Source organism: Salvia hispanica, chromosome 3 (assembly GCF_029641045.1).
Source record: "Salvia hispanica isolate PSC_SH4W2 chromosome 3, Shi_PSC_v1, whole genome shotgun sequence".
Taxonomy (NCBI): Eukaryota; Viridiplantae; Streptophyta; class Magnoliopsida; order Lamiales; family Lamiaceae; genus Salvia; species Salvia hispanica.
Genome location: NC_142694.1, coordinates 11,356,270 through 11,373,784, shown reverse-complemented (window position 1 = coordinate 11,373,784; position 17,515 = coordinate 11,356,270). Strand labels below are relative to the sequence as shown.

At 34.7% G+C, this 17,515-nt stretch overlaps 2 protein-coding genes across 2 annotated transcripts; one reads left to right on the top strand and one right to left on the bottom strand.

The window, feature by feature from the left end:
• Nucleotides 1–9,246: 9,246 nt before the first annotated feature.
• Nucleotides 9,247–9,983, top strand: LOC125209225 (zinc finger protein ZAT6-like). The gene has a single exon (XM_048108827.2). It carries the CDS (start codon nucleotides 9,361–9,363, stop codon nucleotides 9,823–9,825), a length of 465 nt encoding a protein of 154 aa, XP_047964784.1. The 5' UTR covers nucleotides 9,247–9,360; the 3' UTR covers nucleotides 9,826–9,983.
• A 2,947-nt stretch (nucleotides 9,984–12,930) lies between these two features.
• Nucleotides 12,931–14,628, bottom strand: LOC125209224 (uncharacterized). The gene has a single exon (XM_048108826.2). The coding sequence runs from the start codon at nucleotides 14,593–14,595 to the stop codon at nucleotides 13,150–13,152; it is 1,446 nt and encodes a 481-aa protein (XP_047964783.2). The 5' UTR covers nucleotides 14,596–14,628; the 3' UTR covers nucleotides 12,931–13,149.
• Nucleotides 14,629–17,515: the final 2,887 nt, after the last annotated feature.

Genomic DNA, 17,515 nt, shown 5'->3' with positions numbered 1-17,515 from the left:
GCTACTTTTGTTATGTTTTATGAGTCAGATTAAAATTTTGTGTTATATTATGTGATCCCTCATTAAACAAAACATGCATAAACACATATTTTGAAGGGAGAATAATACTTCTCCCTGTTTTTTTGTCACGTGCAAGGCTCCGCCATGTTTTGTACATAGGGATGGGCCGATACTATATAGCTCATCGAAGGGTAGTAATAAAATGCATACTCATATATTGTACAAATTCCAAACTTTTCAACACAGTATCAACACAATGTCAACACAGTGTAAAATTTCAAGATTTCAACACAATTTCAACACAGCATCATCCGTTGACATTGTATTGACATTTTTTGTTACTATTATTTTATCATCTGTTGATATTTTCTAGCGTCCCAGTTCATAATTTGGAATTTGTACAATATTTAGAGTTTGCATTTGATCACATTCCGCGTATTGAAACTAACTTATAGTAGATCTTGTCTAAAAATTGATGCACATAAAAATTTTATCTTCACTAACCACAATCTTCAATCAACCGAAACATCAATATGAAAGTATTTCAATACGAATATTGTACTACTTCCTCCGTTCCTCTGTAGTCGAGTTGTATTCCTTTTTGGGTTATCCCATTGTAATTGAATGTTAAGGACTCCCTCCTGCCATTGGCGCCTCGGGTATGTTGAGGCTTGCTGGGGCTGGTGTGTTTGACTATCCGCCAGTTCTAGGGCCAATGCCATGGCCTCTGCAAGTGACTCCGGTCTGTGGAGACGGAGGCACTCATGCATATCCGATTTAAGTCCTGCGACGAACAAGGTGAATAACTCTGACTCCGGTATTCCTTGGACCCTGTTGAGGTATTTTTCAAACGTATCGTGATATTCCAAGACCGTCCCTGATTGAGTCAATTTTGCAATTAACCCAAAATAGTTCTTAAAGCTCTGTCTGTCAAAACGATGGCGTACATCCACCAAGAAATCCTGCCATGTGACGAACTCCGTGTTCGCACAGTAATTGAAAACCCATTCTGATGCCGGCGGGTCAAATAGCATTACCGCATAATGTAGGCGCTGAGCGTCCGGCATCATGAGATGGTCAAAGTAGTACTGAACCCTGGATACCCAATTGGTTGCATCTGTTCCGTCGAAGCGTGGTGGGTTCATTTTTACGCGCTGTGGTTTGTCGTAACCCGGAACATGAGATTGATAACGTTGGGGAGGGTCCCAACACTAAGCCGACCGCTTGAATTGTTGTTAATTCCCGCCAGTAGGGTAACGAGACTGGCGGATCCCTGGTTGTTCCCAACCTGCACCGTACCGCCCTCTCCCGTCGCGACGACCTCTGCCTTCCAGTAGGGTTTCGCGGAACCCAAGATTAGGGTTTCGATAGCGTGGACCCCTGTCTCCCAACCTTCGGCGACGAGGATCACCATAATCGCCGTCTTCGTCGTCGAATCCAAAAAGAAGTATCTCCGGCGATCGCACGCGTTTCCGGCGCCCTAGCGTAGGGTCGGCGGTAAGCTAGAATTCAGGCTGTGCGCGGTTTTCCGTCGGGCAGTGTGAGAAACTAGGGTTGTCGATTGATTGCAAGATTTGTGGGCAATTAGTAATTTTATTCATGATCGTGAAATACGTACAAATGCTCGGGAAAGAATCAACAAAGAAAACCCGAAACGGAGCTTATAACTTGCTCAACACATATCCAAAAATAAATACCAAAAATACTAATATTCAAAAGGAAAGAAATAAAGCAAAAATAATAAAAAGACTCAAAATAACTAAAAGAATCTGATATCTATCTGGGAACGTACTCGCCCAATCTTTCGGGTGGGCGAACGTTCCTCTTCCCCTTCGTTGTCTCGATCGACGGCGGCATCTCCGGCGGATCGGAAACTTCCTCGCGCCCCATCTCCTGCTGAGCGCTCAACTCCTTGCCAACGGCGCCTGGCTGTTTCGGGTCCGTATCATTGAATCATTTCTTTTTTTTTTACAAAAATTACTTTACTTTCTCTTACTACTACTTTACTCTTTCTTCATTTCTTTATCTTTTATCTTTCTACTTTATTTTTCTTTTACTTAACTCATTTAAAAAAAAGTTCTTAAATCCCGTACTGAAATGAAAAAAAGTATCTCTACTATAAAAGGACGGAGGGAGTACAAAGAGTACTCTCTCTTACTTTATTCTCTCTACTTTATTCACTTTATACTTTATTCTCTCTATCTTTTCCTCTCTCTTACTTCTTTATCTTATTTAACACATTCAATCTTCATTTCTAAAACTTCATGCCGAAAAATTTCGCGTCAACTATAGCGAAACGGAGGGAGTACTATTTTTCAATATGATGTTGGAGCAATGTATAGTTGATAGTATTTGAATCCATATACACTATCAAAGAAAGTGAGAAGTGTATAATCTCACTCCTACTTGCACATTTCTAAAAGTAACTATATTAGTTTTATACTCCCATAAAAACTGTATGCTCTCTTTTGAATTCAAATGTTTTATTGTTAGAAGACTACCTTGGTGATGACGTCGAAGCTGAAGTCAGTAGGTATACGATTAGTGATGACGACATGCAATTATTGCATTTCAATGATTTGCGCCAATGTGACTCACGCGGTCTATCAATTCTAGTTCTAGATAACTGTTGACTGGGTACAGTTTAAAGCTTTAAAGCTTTAGTTTTAAATTTGTTTAATTTAATTTTGTTTATACTTCCTCCATCCATGAATAAATGTCTCATATTTGACTGACACGAATTTTAAAAAATTGTTTAATTTTATATAGTAAAGTGGATAGAAAAGCTAGTGGAATGTGGGGTTTACTTTTATATATTAATTTTATAATAAAATGTGAGTAAATGAGCTAGTAGAATGTAGGGTTCACTTGCTATATATAATAAAAGTGAAATGAGACATTTATTGGCGAACGAATAAAAAAAGAAAAATGAAACATTTAATGGCGGACGGATGGAGTAATTGAGTAGACGGTATACGGTAAACAATGAACAAAATATACGTGATTCGCATTTTATGTTTACAATGAACACCATATGTGTTTAATTTGAGATTATTTTGGAACTGCTTTCTTGATTTAGAGTTACATGGAAATCACTAGTTCACCACTACTAGTCTACTACTACTATTTGTGTTATTGTTTTCATTACCTTTTTTTTTTTTTTTTTTGTTGTTTATACTATAAACTGCATTTATAGTTCGAGCATTTAGTAGTATTATACCAGGGGCGGAGGGTGGGTGGGTGGGCGGGCCAAGGGGGCCCATAGTTCCCCCACTAATATTTAAAAAAAACTAGGGGTATTTTAGTAATTTCACATTAATTATAATTTAGAGTCCACGAATAGGAGTCTCGATTCACTTTTACCTGGTAATAGGGTCTCATCTTCTACTAACTCATTTCTCTCACATTTCATTTAAAACTAATATATACAAGTGAGACCATTATTCCACTAACTTTTTTCCACCCACTTTTTTTTAACATTTCTTAAAACTCGTGCCGCCCATAAATGAGACTCCTAATAGCGGACGGAGGGAGTACTATATAAATTGTTTCCTTTTAATTAGTTTTCTCCTTCCGCCGCCATTGTACTCCTTTATTGTAATATGAAATCTAGTAATATAAAACTAGGTATATTTTAAAACTCAAATATAATTCAATTTATTTTTCTACATGTGTTGTTTTTTGTTTGGCTGCAACAGTTATATAAATTGAGACCTAAATAATCATATTCAAGCTCTAAATTAGTACACATAAAATTCAAATGGGAAGAAAGAAGATAGCTTATGTAATTCAATGGCTACGGCGGTTCTGTGTTGGAATTCTTTAACCCCTATTTTTAATTTGATGTGTATGTATTAATAGTTTTATACTTTGTGACATCAACATTTTAAATTTGAGCATATTGTATATTTTGTTTACTCTTTATTCTTTTAGTTGTAAAGCATAAGATGAACTTTATCCTTTTTGTGTATGATTTATATTTTGCAAATTTAATCAGTGTTGACTATTTTTGTAGGTATATGGATCGTTATTTCAAGAAACTTTCTTCCGTTGATTCTTCATCAGTTGAATGATTGCTTAGTTCCTTATATGGAAAATGATGTGTTTGTTAAAGTTACCGATGAAACTATTATTCAGCAATTTCAGAAAGATGAAGAATAGAAGACAAATTTATGATGTAATTGCATTTAACTTTACATTTTGAACCTTATAATTTAATTTATGTAATTTTTTTAAAATTTAATTTTGGACCCCCCAATGATGAAATTTCTGGCTCCGTCATTGGTAGTATTGCTTAAAAAATTGAATCAAACCTTATATATTAAAATAATTTTATTCATTTAGAATAAGTATTAATTTTATTAGAATTACTTTTATTTATAAAAAAATATTACTTTGTATTTAGGTAACACTGCTTTTCATTCATATGATAATTTATTTTTATTCATAATAACATTAAAAGACAGTATAATGAAAATATTTTTGTATTGTCATTTTCGTTATATAAAAAGTGATATTTATCTTGATTCCTTTTCCACTCTCACTTGGGAGGTGACACCTGGCACCAAACAATTGATAGACCCAATACACTATGAAATTCTTTTTCATTGTAAAAGAGGATGTGATAGATGAAGCGAATGAATTTAAAGGGAAAAACTCACTGTCCACTCTTAATGAGACACCGTGAGACATTGTTATTTTAGCCGTTATTGTGAGAAGATGATAATAAATAGTTAAAGTGGACGGAAAATAAAGTAAAAGAGTGAATAATATAGAAGAGAGTCGTATATACATTATTATCTTACTTACTTTACTTTATTTCTACTCTAACTGTTTATTAAGTATCATTTTTGCAAAACAATGTCCGATTTGGAGCGCCTCACTTGTAGCGGACGGAGGTAATTTCTTTTAATAAATTTAAAAATAAAAATAATTCATCCCTATAATTCACCTTTAATTATCTAACATTAGGATCCTAATATGTAGGGTAATATTTCGACTTAAGCGATAAAACTATAAAGTTAAAACTGGATTTATTGGATTATAAAATTGAACTATTTACTTCATTGTATTAAAGAATGTCAAATTAATTATCCATTTTTTGGGGGGAATTTTCCAAACTATAAAGTAAAAAAGCATAGCAATTGGGCAATACTTGACTTACATAGCTGACCATACTCGAGAGTGATAGGAAATTTCGTGATCGATCACGAATTGGTTGTTAACAAAATATCATTAAAAAATTTGCTTCGAGGCCAGTGTAAATGTGAAATACTATCATGGTGGGGTTCCTAGATGGAAATTTCCTATCAATCTATTGCTATGCCTTTTTATCCTGTTGGAATGTCTCATTAATGCTACTATCTGTTTCCTCTATTTTAACTTTTATTACATGTCTGTGCATGAGATTCTTTATATGGTACTTGAACAATATCAATCCCATGTTGCTGCTGCAAGAGCTTCACCATGAGTTTCAAGTCAATTAAGCCTAACAGTAGATAGTAACAATGCAATGGTTTTGTGAATAAATTATATTTCCTCCGTCCACAAACAATAGATCTACTTATTGTTGTTCGGCGCGGGTTTTAATGTAGAATTGGTAAAGTAAGAGAGAAGATGAGAAAAAGTAGGTAAAGTAAGAGAGATAGGGAGAAAAAGTGAGTAAAGTATGAGAGAGGGAAGAAAAAGTGGGAAAGTATGAAAGATAAATTTTTCATTTTTAGAAAGTGATCTATTTTTTGTGGGCGTCCCAAAATGGCAAAAATGATCTATTTTTTGTGGACGGAGGGAGTATTGTATACTATGATTGTGATTTCTTACATTACATGTTAGTATCAATTAGTCATATTTGTCTATAGTTAATAAAATGGAAAATTTTCATTTGAATCATAATTTTCGGTTTACTTCAAATCAGTTTTATACTCCCTTCGTCCATCATTAATTAGGGATCTCATTTCTTGGGGTCATGGATTTTAAAAAATGTTAAGAAAAGTTGATGGAAAAAAGTTAGTGGAATGTGATTTAAAGTAAAAATAAACCGGGACTCTAATCGCGGACAAACAAAAATGGAAAAACGGGAATCCTATTCGCAGATGGAGGGGACAACTTTCAAAAGTAGCAAATTGAATCATAACTTTTGTAAAAAAATTTATTGTCCCATACAAATAAAATTTTGATGAAACAACATTTTTCCCTAAATAATACTCCTATATACCTTAAATACGAGGAGAGTAATTCAGGGCCCTTTAGGCCACCTTAGGTTTGTGCAGCACGTCCACTTCAATTTTGGCCCAACAAATTACTACTGAATCTCCCCATATTCAGTTCTAGGGTGTGTGGACTTTCCAAAAAACCCAATATATATATTCAGTATAACGGAAGGAATAATAAGCATATAGTTTCAAAATAATCAATATAATGTTGTATATATGATAATTAGCATATAGTAGTTACAGAATAATCAGTATAGAGTTATATGATAATCATTAGTACATAGTTTCAGAATAATCAATATAGTACTCCCTCCGTCCCATGCTACTCGCACTTTTCATTTTAGGCTGTAAATTTGAGATTGATTTTTTTGTGTAATTAAGTTAAAATTTTAAGTGTAATGAGACGTCACTTAATAAAGGACCTCTTAACTTAAACTAACATATTAATTATTGCATTAATTCTAATTTAAACTATAAATAATTTAAGGAGTTTGTGATGTGCTGAAAAGTAAAAGTGCAAGTAACATGGGACGGAGGGAGTGCAAGTAACATGGGACGGAGGGAGTATATTTTATTAGATATGATAATTAATAAGGAGTAAATAGTTATAGAATAATTAGCTGAAATAATGGCCCCTTGATTAACCGGATTTACTATGAATTCAGTGTGGATTATTATGAATGTATAACTATTTTCATTGATATCTCTAATCCAAATGCATGTGTAACTCGGATTTAGCAGCTATACATTAGTACCACATATTGTTACAATCACCCGTAAATTAAGTCAGGAAATAAATATCTGAACTATGTTCCAACATGAATAACATTTACATACAATATTAATCAATCCATACACTAATCCAGTTAGGAGACAATCTACAAAACATAAACACTCTTCCATCATTATTAGTACAAACAATCTCCACAGCCGTATAGTCATGGAAAACAGTAGTGGTCCTCTCGATGAAGAATACGACGCCGCATCGTCCCTACTCCTCCTCTCCGAGTCCAACGGTGGTTTCTGTAATCTAACAATCTCTACACATGAAGAAGCCTCGATCAACAAGGGAAAGGCGGCCGCCGCCGTTGATACAGAGGATCTCCAGCGTTCGCCACCTGGCAGGCATTGCGGAACCACTTCGATCAATCCAAACTCGCCGGAAAAGCCTCAAACGACTTGAACCAGCTGCCCCCTCCGGAATAGGATTATTTTTTCAAATTATTTTTTTGTTTCAACATTCATTATTATCTGTTGTTTTCTATTTGAGTTTTTTTTTTTTGTTTTTTTTTTAACTTATTTCTCAAAATTAGGGTTTCTATTAATTTGATTTTGTTTTTTAATTTGTCTGTGTGGTGTTTAATTCGAGCCGAATTATGAAATCGATAGTTATAGGGTTTACAACAATCCTTAGTTTGCCTAATTAATTTTTCAAGATACAGTACAATAGTAATTTTTGTTCTTGATAATTTTTGTTAGTTCTTATTTCCGAAAATTAGGGTCGTCCAGTAATGAAATTTGATATCCAAGATACAACAACGAAGTTTTAAGTTCATATATTAAAAATCGATTATAATTTGTAATGAACGTAATAATTCTTTTTGTTATTCTTATATAATCTCTAAAAAAAATAAAGTACGCAATCGCTGGCTTCCGAGTTAATTTCTGCAGATAAATTAAAATTGAAAATTGTGATATCTATTAATTCGGTAAGAGAATTATCCATTTAATCAAACGGGTACTGAGATACGTATGAATTATCCTATATGTAAAATAAAATAATAGTGTTAAATTTACTATTATCCCTACGTTATAAAATTAAATATCAAATAAATAGTTTATCACTTTAACATATTTAGGAGTCTTATTAGGTTGCTAACTATAACTTAAATAGGTAACTAGGTACAAAATCTAGTTCATACAATCGGAAAATAAACGGTCTAAGAATAATTTTCACGCAATGTCAACTAGCAGTTGTAACAATGTCAATCAAGGTAGTGATAAAATGCAAACTTATACGTATATTGTACAAACTCAAAACTCCTCAACACAGCTTCAACACAATTTCAATACAATATCAACACAGTGTAAAATTTCAAGATTTTAATGTCAACACAATATCAACACAACATCAAACATTGACTACCGTTGAAATTCTATTGACATTTTCCTGTTGATGCTTTTTTGTGATCTGTTGATATTTTTAATGCTCAGATCATAGTTTTGAATTTATACAATATTTAGAGTTTTCATTTGATCACATTCCATGTCAATCAAGTGTATAAATGTTAACTCGGTGTGTAAATAATGTCAATCAAGGATATTAATGAAAATTGAATTTAAGTTGTAAATAATAACTAACTTTTAAAAATATCTCAAAACTTTGAACTAATATAACTATCTTGATGTAAACTATTTTTCACAAAATACATAGTATCAACTAAGGGGTAATTTTACAAGGATTCCAATAAAATTGTAATTGCATATGCTCATTTAATAAAATTTGATAATTTTGTTTGAATTTCCAATGTTTTTGATAATAGGTTAATCTCAACACATTAATGTCATCTGAATGCATGTACATTGTCAATCAAGTTTAATTGACATATTCAGGTCATTGAGTTAACATTTTTACTGTTCCGTTTTTACATCACGAGAATCATAAAAAGCATCATGTATATAAAAAATTGTCTAAAAATCATTTTTGAGTTAAATAATATAAATGAATATGCACGTGACACTACCTGATACCACTAAATCGTTTCAATCTCATGGTTAACAATTGGTACTAGTAATTAGTAGTCTGCAAATATAGCAATTGATCATATTTTTAATTTTACTTAGACAATCATACGAATTAAATTGAGTGGTTGGAGTCCTCAAAGAATCTATGATATATCCTGTACTCGAAATCGTAAGGTCGGATCTGAATATATTTTAGGCAAGTAACGTAGTGAACAAAGAGAAAACTATTCAATATTACCATATATTTAGAGTCAACGCCAACGGTATGTAAAATTAGGAAAGAAATCCAATCAAAGTGAGATCAAACAATACATTAATTTACCATATTATGAATTCTCCGTTTGTACGTCTATAAATAAAAGCAACGCTCTTCAGTCTCACACAATCACACAGCCGCGTACTCATGGATGACGATTCTCCTCTCCGTTGGATCAACAAATCGGGGCGCTCGAAGCGGCCACGGCCCCACTGGAGCGACGACGAATACGACGCCGCATTGTCCCTTGTCCTCCTCTCCGAGTCCGCCGAACCACCCAAGCCAAATCAAGAAACTCCTCGCACCCCTTTGATCATCAAAATCAAAAGGCCAAAAACAGCCTCCCCCGACACGCCGCTGCCGCCTCCCTCCTACGCGTGCTCGCAGGCGCTGGGCGGACACATGACGCTCCACCGTGCCAACAAGGAAAAGGACCATGTGTGCTTGGTCTGCCATGAGGCGTTTGACTCCGGCCAGGCGTTGGGCGGACACAAGAGGAAGCACTTTGATAAATCCAAACTCGCCAGAAAAGGCGCTTCTGGCAGCGGCGCTACTGCTCGGCCAATCTTGATGTTCGACTTGAACCTGCCGGCGCCTCCCCAAGAGGATTAATTATTCTTCGGAATTAACCTAATTTTGTTGTCAATCATGACTTGTTAGGGTGTTAATATATCCATTCTGTTGTTTAATTTTTCTTTCTTGTATTCTATTGGAGCAGCGAATTTGTTAGGGTTTCTATTAATTTGGGTCTATTGATGAAATTTGATATTCATGCCAAATTGGACTAGCAGATCAATATGTATTGCATAATTCGGCTTTCCACACAAATTACTAGTACGTACGTGTAAGTTTGATATGATTAAATTTCAAGTTTGTTGGAAAATTTAGCGTTCGGTAAAAGTTGATAATGAACTTGATAATTTTATTGTTAATTATCAGGATATCTATCCCAAAAAAAAAAAGTTTAAGTTGGCAATCGCGGGCTTGAGTTTCTCTATATAAAATTCAAAATCAGGATATCTATTAGTTCGGGATATGTACGAATTTGATTTGCACGGATTTTGATAAAATAGTTGCTAGTTGTGTATTGATATAGGTCCGATTACGGTTATATAGAAAATATCTGATATTTAGTAAATAATTAGAATTATATAGAATATTAAAATATAAAATAGTACTATAGAGTATGAAGTCATATTCTGGTACATGAAGTGTTAAAATTGGGGACATGACCAATATAATTCTGCACTACAATTTTGAAGGATTAAGAGCTATATATAGGTGCGAAAAATAAAACATAAGAATAGAATTACCCATTAAATTTATGGCTGCGGCCCGGCCCATTGACCACGAATTGATGATGGACTCATTAAATGCTCTTATGATCCGACACGGTTACTCACTACATTAGAATTCTATTCATATTTTATTATCACCAAACAACAGTACATGTGATATGTACATATTATCCAAAAAGTGTGCATGTAATTAGTTTAATATTCGAGGAAGTTACCCAAAAATATAGTACTCCACTTTCAAGTTTAATAATTCATTTCTTTTAAAATGTTAAGTGGAGTATGCCATAATAAAATTTTAAAGTTCGTAAAATGATGGGTGATATGCATTGATGCAATGAGTTGATCCAATTAAAAAATGTAAATATAGGCTGCCTACAAGAGTCCATATATCGTAGAGGGCATGAACCATGTAACAATTTTTTCATAATTTTCTAAGAATATTTTAGTATACTAACTAATCCATTATCTTTCCTTGTTAGTAGTATGATTTACTTCCTGTTTGATAAAAATATATTTTTCTTACAGATTTGATTTGTAAATTAATTTCAAGTTTGATTTTAATTTCATAATAAGTTTTATTTTATAGTTTGAATTTAATTCGACACGATAGTTTTACAATTCTTCGTCTAATGAGAGTAAGTAGGACATAACCCGCGTGGGTAGCTCAACTAGTCTTTGAGGACGAGAACTTTCAGGTTCAAACTCCGGCAGCAGTGGCGTGGGACGTTTATCAACTGAGATTTATTGTTATTTACCTCTTTCGGGCCGAGGTCTGGGGCCCTTACTAGAATTTTATGTTTTGCAGCTGTCAAAAAACGTTCTTTTTAAAGCTATCAATATCATCCACTACCAAACATTAAGAAATACTCTATTGTCGTTTATATAATAGTGGTAATTGATAAGAGCGTCCCTTTCATTTTTACTTTTTTTCTTTTATTTTATTGAGTGTGTAACAATTAAAAGCAATATTTGTGAATTGATCTGATCAATATTTTACTTTATTTAAATAACAAGGCTGAGTAGTGAGGACATACTAAAATCAATGTCAATTGGGCATCATATGCTGATTATAATTAATCCTGCACATAGGGATGTCAATCGGGCCAGCCCATCGGGTTTTGGGCCAGCCCTATTCGGGTTGCGGGTCAATCGGGTGCGGGCTAATCGGGCTGTGGTTTTTTCGGGTTATAAAAGTTCAACCCTAACCCCAAAAGCTCGGGTTTCGGGCTAGCCCAGCGGGCTAATCGGGTTGCTAACAACAAAATTAACATGCGCTCAATCCAATAAATAATAGTGAAAATTAGTTATATTTATAAAATGTAAAATATTTAATTATGATAAATTTGAGATATATGCTTAAACTCAAACATAAACATGACCAAATACTAATATTTGAGATTTATGTAAAATAAAACATAAAATTAAGAAATTTTGAAGCATGTTTTAGAAATTTAAAAGTATATTTTTTAATGAATTTGAAGTTTCTAATTTATATATCTATTATTATGTTAATAAAAATTTAATATATAATTTATATATTTAATATATAAAATTGAAAGTTATTTTTTTAGTAATCTATATTATAAAATACCAACGAATTGTCGAATTAGAGTCAAACAAATAGAACGATAGAAATCTTATCGGGTTTCCGGGCCAGCCCATCGGATTTTTCGGGCCTGGCCCTAACGGGTTGCGGGTTAATCGGGTTCAGACTAATCGGGCTGTAATTTTATCAGGCTAGAAATTTTCAGCCCTAACCCTGTAAATTTAGCGGGCTATTCGGGCCGGCCCACGGATTGCGGGCTATATCGCCAATCCCTATCTGCACATGATGAATCGAAAAGAATAAGGTGAATATACGACTTTTCCGTTCATATTCGATGACAGCTCAGGCGTTTAATTAATAATTTCATAAATCTAATCTCTTTTTGCAATTGAATTGTCGGTTCTAATTATTTATTGTATGAATTATTAGAGATTTCGACTCTTTTTCAAAAGAGCCGGTAGAGTTTGTCAAAAGAGGTAGAGAAATATCGCCCTCCTTTGTCTTTTCTCATCACTACTTGTATGCTCTTTAATTTCAATCAGTACTATGTATATAGGTTATTTTTGGATTAATTCATAAATTATTTAACTTGGGACCAAAAACCGGTACTATATACAATTTTTCAATAATATCAATAAAATATCCAAAGTCACCATCGACTGCAATCAATGCCATCGGATAGAGTATTATAAATTGTCACATTCTCATAAAATATTTATACATATGCATAATTTTTAAAGTTTAGTGGCTATTACTTTTCGTAATTTATGAAAAAGTTCCATAAAACAATGATCACGGTTTACATTTATTTCCATAACAAAAGACATATACTACATATTACAAGAGCAGAAATAGTAAATAAATTAGATCAAATAATTACAACAAAATATATATAATTCAACATCTTATGAATGTGAAGATTACACAGTGGTCACAATTATTGATGCAAACACTCCCACAAACTCAACAGCTTTTCACTTCCAACAATTTATTGAAATCTTGGAACAACAAATAACAAATATTTTGACTGCATCAAAAGATTAAAAAACAAACAATTACCACTCTTTTTGATCAAACACACATTCACTTTGGCTAATAACCCTGGGAGTGTGGTGGCCCACCATGACCATGACCATGTCCTGCTGGCGGCGCTTCTGGCTCACATTCAGCGGCGGCGGCGGCCGGAACCATGATAGGTTTCTTCTTCTTCTTAGCTAAGCAGAAAAGGCCGACTGCTACGAATGCGAGGAAGAACAATCCACCTAAAGAGACACACACCGCGATCACGGTGGTGTGGTCTTTTCCGCCTCCACCGTTGGGAGGCGGTGTGAGGATAGTGTTTGAGGGCGGCGAAAATGGAGTAAGGGAGTCTGGAACTGGTGGGTAAATTGGTGGATATGATGGAGCACCCGGTTGATAGTATGGTGGATATGATGGAGCACCTGGTTGATAGTATGGCGGATATGATGGGCCACCTGGTGGTGTTAGAGGATGAGAAGGCTTTGGTGGCTTAGCCGGTCGGCCGGGCTTTGGTGGTGAAGCTGGACCGTTTGGTGGTGTTTTTGGTGGATAAGGAGTTGATGGCTTTGGCGGTTTGGATGGGGATTTTGGGGGTGCTGCCGGGCCGTTTGGTGGATAAGAAGGAGTTGATGGTTTCGGCGGCTTGGATGGGGATTTTGGGGGTGCTGCCGGGCCATTTGGTGGGTAATGAGGTGTTTGTGGGGTTGGGGGCTTGGCCGGAACATCGGGTTTTGGTGGTAGTGATGGTGGGTAATGAGGTGTTGTTGGAACACTAGGTTTTGGTGGTAGTGAGGGTGGGTGGTGGTGGTGATGCGGTGGATATGATGGTGTTTCGGACTTTGGTGGTGGCGCGGATTTTGGTGGATGGTGTGGTGTTGTTGGAACACTAGGGTTTGGTGATGGTGAGGGTGGATGGTGGTGGTGGTGGTGGTGGGGTGGTGTTTTGGGTGGATATGCTGGTTGTTGTGGTGGGGGGAGAGGTGTTTCGGATTTTGGTGGTGGTGGACAGTTTGATGAAGGTGGTGGTGGTGATTTTGGTGGGTAATGTGGTGTTGTTGGAACACTAGGTTTAGGTGAGGGTGAGGGTGGGTGGTTGTGGTGATGTGGTGGTGTTTTGGGAGGATATGCTGGTTGTGGTGGTGGGGGAGGAGGTGTTTCCGATTTGGGTGGTGTTTTGGGAGGATATGATGGTTTTGTAGGCTTTGGTGCTGGTGCGGGTGCTGGTGGGGATGAGGGCTTGTGATGGTGATGGTGGTGGTGGTGGTGGTGTGGTGGGTGACGATGGGATGGGGCCGGAGAAGGGGCGGTGGGCGGTTTGTGGTGTCCTGGCGAATGCGGAGGTGGAGAAGGAGAAGGAGGGTTGCATGGAGGAGACGGTGGCGGTGGGGGCGGAGGAGGAGGGGGGTTGCATGGAGGAGGCGGTGGTGGTGGTGGGGGGTTGCATGGAGGAGATGGTGGAGGTGGTGGTGGAGAAGAGTATGGATAAGCCATCTTACTCATACTTTTGAGTGAAGGCATTTTGTTTGGTTTTTTTGACTTGGGGTATGTGTGTGTGTGTGGGGTATATATAATGGCTGAGGCGCTGATTTCGTGGTTAAATGAATTGATTAATTATAGTAGTATAACGAATCCGAGTTGATAATCTTACTACTACTATCTACTGTATTTGCTTGACAAGGATGCTTTAGTCAAAAGTTTGCAAATGTAATCTATCATAGTGGCCACATGCTTATTTACAATGTGTCCACACTTCAGAAATTGGGAGATGAAATTGAAGACTCAAAATGAGATCTTTTAACTTCATGTAATTAATCATTCTATCACACTATGCCAATCAATCATGATATGCATTATTTCTATAACTAAGGATGAATACCGTATAAATACAAATATGCAGATGTTAGTGAGATTTGAAGGTTTTATATGCCTTCTATCTCAGAAAATTTTACCAACAAGTTAGTTAAAATGAACTAGTATTACATGTATCATGTTGCAATTCTTTCAATATTATGAGTGCCGTTATTAAATGATACGACTACTACTATTATAAGAATTAAAATACAGACATGGATGGAAATAGAAAAACTGTGTCCGGTAGTATTGGCATGGCATCAGACCGTTAATTTGGTGTAATTAATTATTGATTGATTAGATTAGTACTAACTTAGTTCCCTTGAATTTTGCATAACAGCTCGAAAATGACAGTGCGCAACTGGGAGGGCCAGAATTAATCTATTTATGGTGGGGCCCACATCGTCACGCGTCCCCCAAAATCAAAAGATCAAAATAAAATTACTCCCAAAAAACATAAACTCGTGATATTTTCAATATATATGGAGTAATTTTAGTATGCTTGGTATTACAATTCCAACTTTAATTAGACCCTTAATGTTACTACTCCATATCCTCCGTAATTGACTATCGTATCATATTTGCTTTCGGTTAGTTAAAACATGAGGAAAAAAGTTTACATGTTGTAGATAATTAAGTACTCCGTATTACACAAGACACGAAACATTTGCTTATAACACATTGCAAAATTAAAGATCTCCAGACCAAAGTTGAAAACCTAGCTATATGTGGAAATCCTATTTTGACATTATCCAAATCAAATTTTGCATTTTGATAGGAGTAGTACTAATATTTATGTGTGTGGGGTGGGGGTAGGCGGCTACCTGCCAGTCAAATGTACTGGGCCTTCTTCAAGTTCAGCACTCAAGAGCTATATATATGGTTACCCCACATGTCTATCTATTAAAATAATTAAATGTTATTGTGGCATCTTATTCCAATTCGAAAATATCACTATTTGTCAATTTTGAGTTATATATTTGACTTCCATAAATAGTTAGGACTTTACTGCGTTTAGCACATGGTTTTATTCCAACCCAAAATTATCGTGATTTTTCCCATTGTACATTCATATTTAATTACAAGTGTGAACTCAATTTAATTTCACAATTTTCTGTGCCTCAAAAAGTGACAGATTTATACTAGTATTAAAAATAAATAATAAATACTGACAGATCAAAAGTTATGGTTTGTGAGTTCAATAAATTCAAAGGTGTATATATGATTGAACCACAGAATTCTTGCAAAAGGTAGTGAATTTTATGGTATACTACTATATCCTTACTCGAAATCTGGTTTGAGTTGTCAGAATGTTTTGAGCAAGCGAAATCATCAAACTCAGCAATCTATTACGTGGACGAAACTAATAGCAACTCGATGACGTGTAAACAATAAATGGGTACTTAATTTTATTGGTCAATAATTTACCAGTTAGTCCTACTCCTACTTAAGTTATTGTAGGATTTAAGATTCATCATGCATTTATAAATGTTTATCATGATTTTTAGGGACTTAGAGATGGAGTCATGGAGAAATGATGAGATTTGAATTATAAATGAGGTTTGTATATATTGTTTTGCGTCTCTGAATGAAACAAATATTTATCATGCATGTTTAAAATATTTCTAGAATAAAATGATAGAACTTGCCATTTAGTGCGTAAGTTTAGGAATTGAGTTCAATTCATTGGATATATATTTCTAGAATAAAATTATTGAGCTAGCCATTAAATACCACTAAATTTTTATTCCTCTCCCTGGAGTGGAGCCAATGAATAAAGTCTAATTAAGTGTCAAAATTTCAATTTAAATTTAGAGTAACCAAATTTGAAAGTGATATGCACTATTCCAAAGTGCAAGTTCGTGATTTTTATAAATCCTTAAATTTGAGAGTCTTAATTAAATTACAAATATACATATATACTAGTATTTGATTACCGGTATATTTTTCTCCAAAAAACTGATGATCGATAATTATTGTATTTGTTTACGTGGTGATCCGAAGTTTCAACCTAATAATACACTTAATTAGGATTAATAGTGCTGTAATGATGACATCATGTATTCATGTGTGTGCATATTACTCAATATCGATATTTGTAGAGTCGTATATATGTATATGAGTATATCGAGATTGGACTTTTCCAAGTAGCTGCATTAATCATGTAGTAACATGATAAAGGCAAGTAGTTGGTGGTGCTTCAATTATTGGCTTCTTTTCCTTTTTGATTTTTCATACTTCTAAATGTCCTCGCATATTTGTTGATGACCTGTAACTAAATATTAATAGTAATAACAAATTAATATGCGAAGATATAATCTCATGACTCGCAATAAAGTTTCTTCTTATATATGATTATACTTTGTTAGAAATTCAATCATATTGGTTTAATTTATAGCAATTGTAGATAACAGAAAATTTTCAAAATAGTTTTTGTTACTTTAATATAGAAAATTTTATTTAAATCTATAATCAAAATTAAGTTGTAATTAACATTAACATACTAGAAAAAGTAAAGTATTTTATCCTCTCTCTATATATACTACTCCATAGTTCAAAACAAGGATACAGACCAGATCCATTGTTG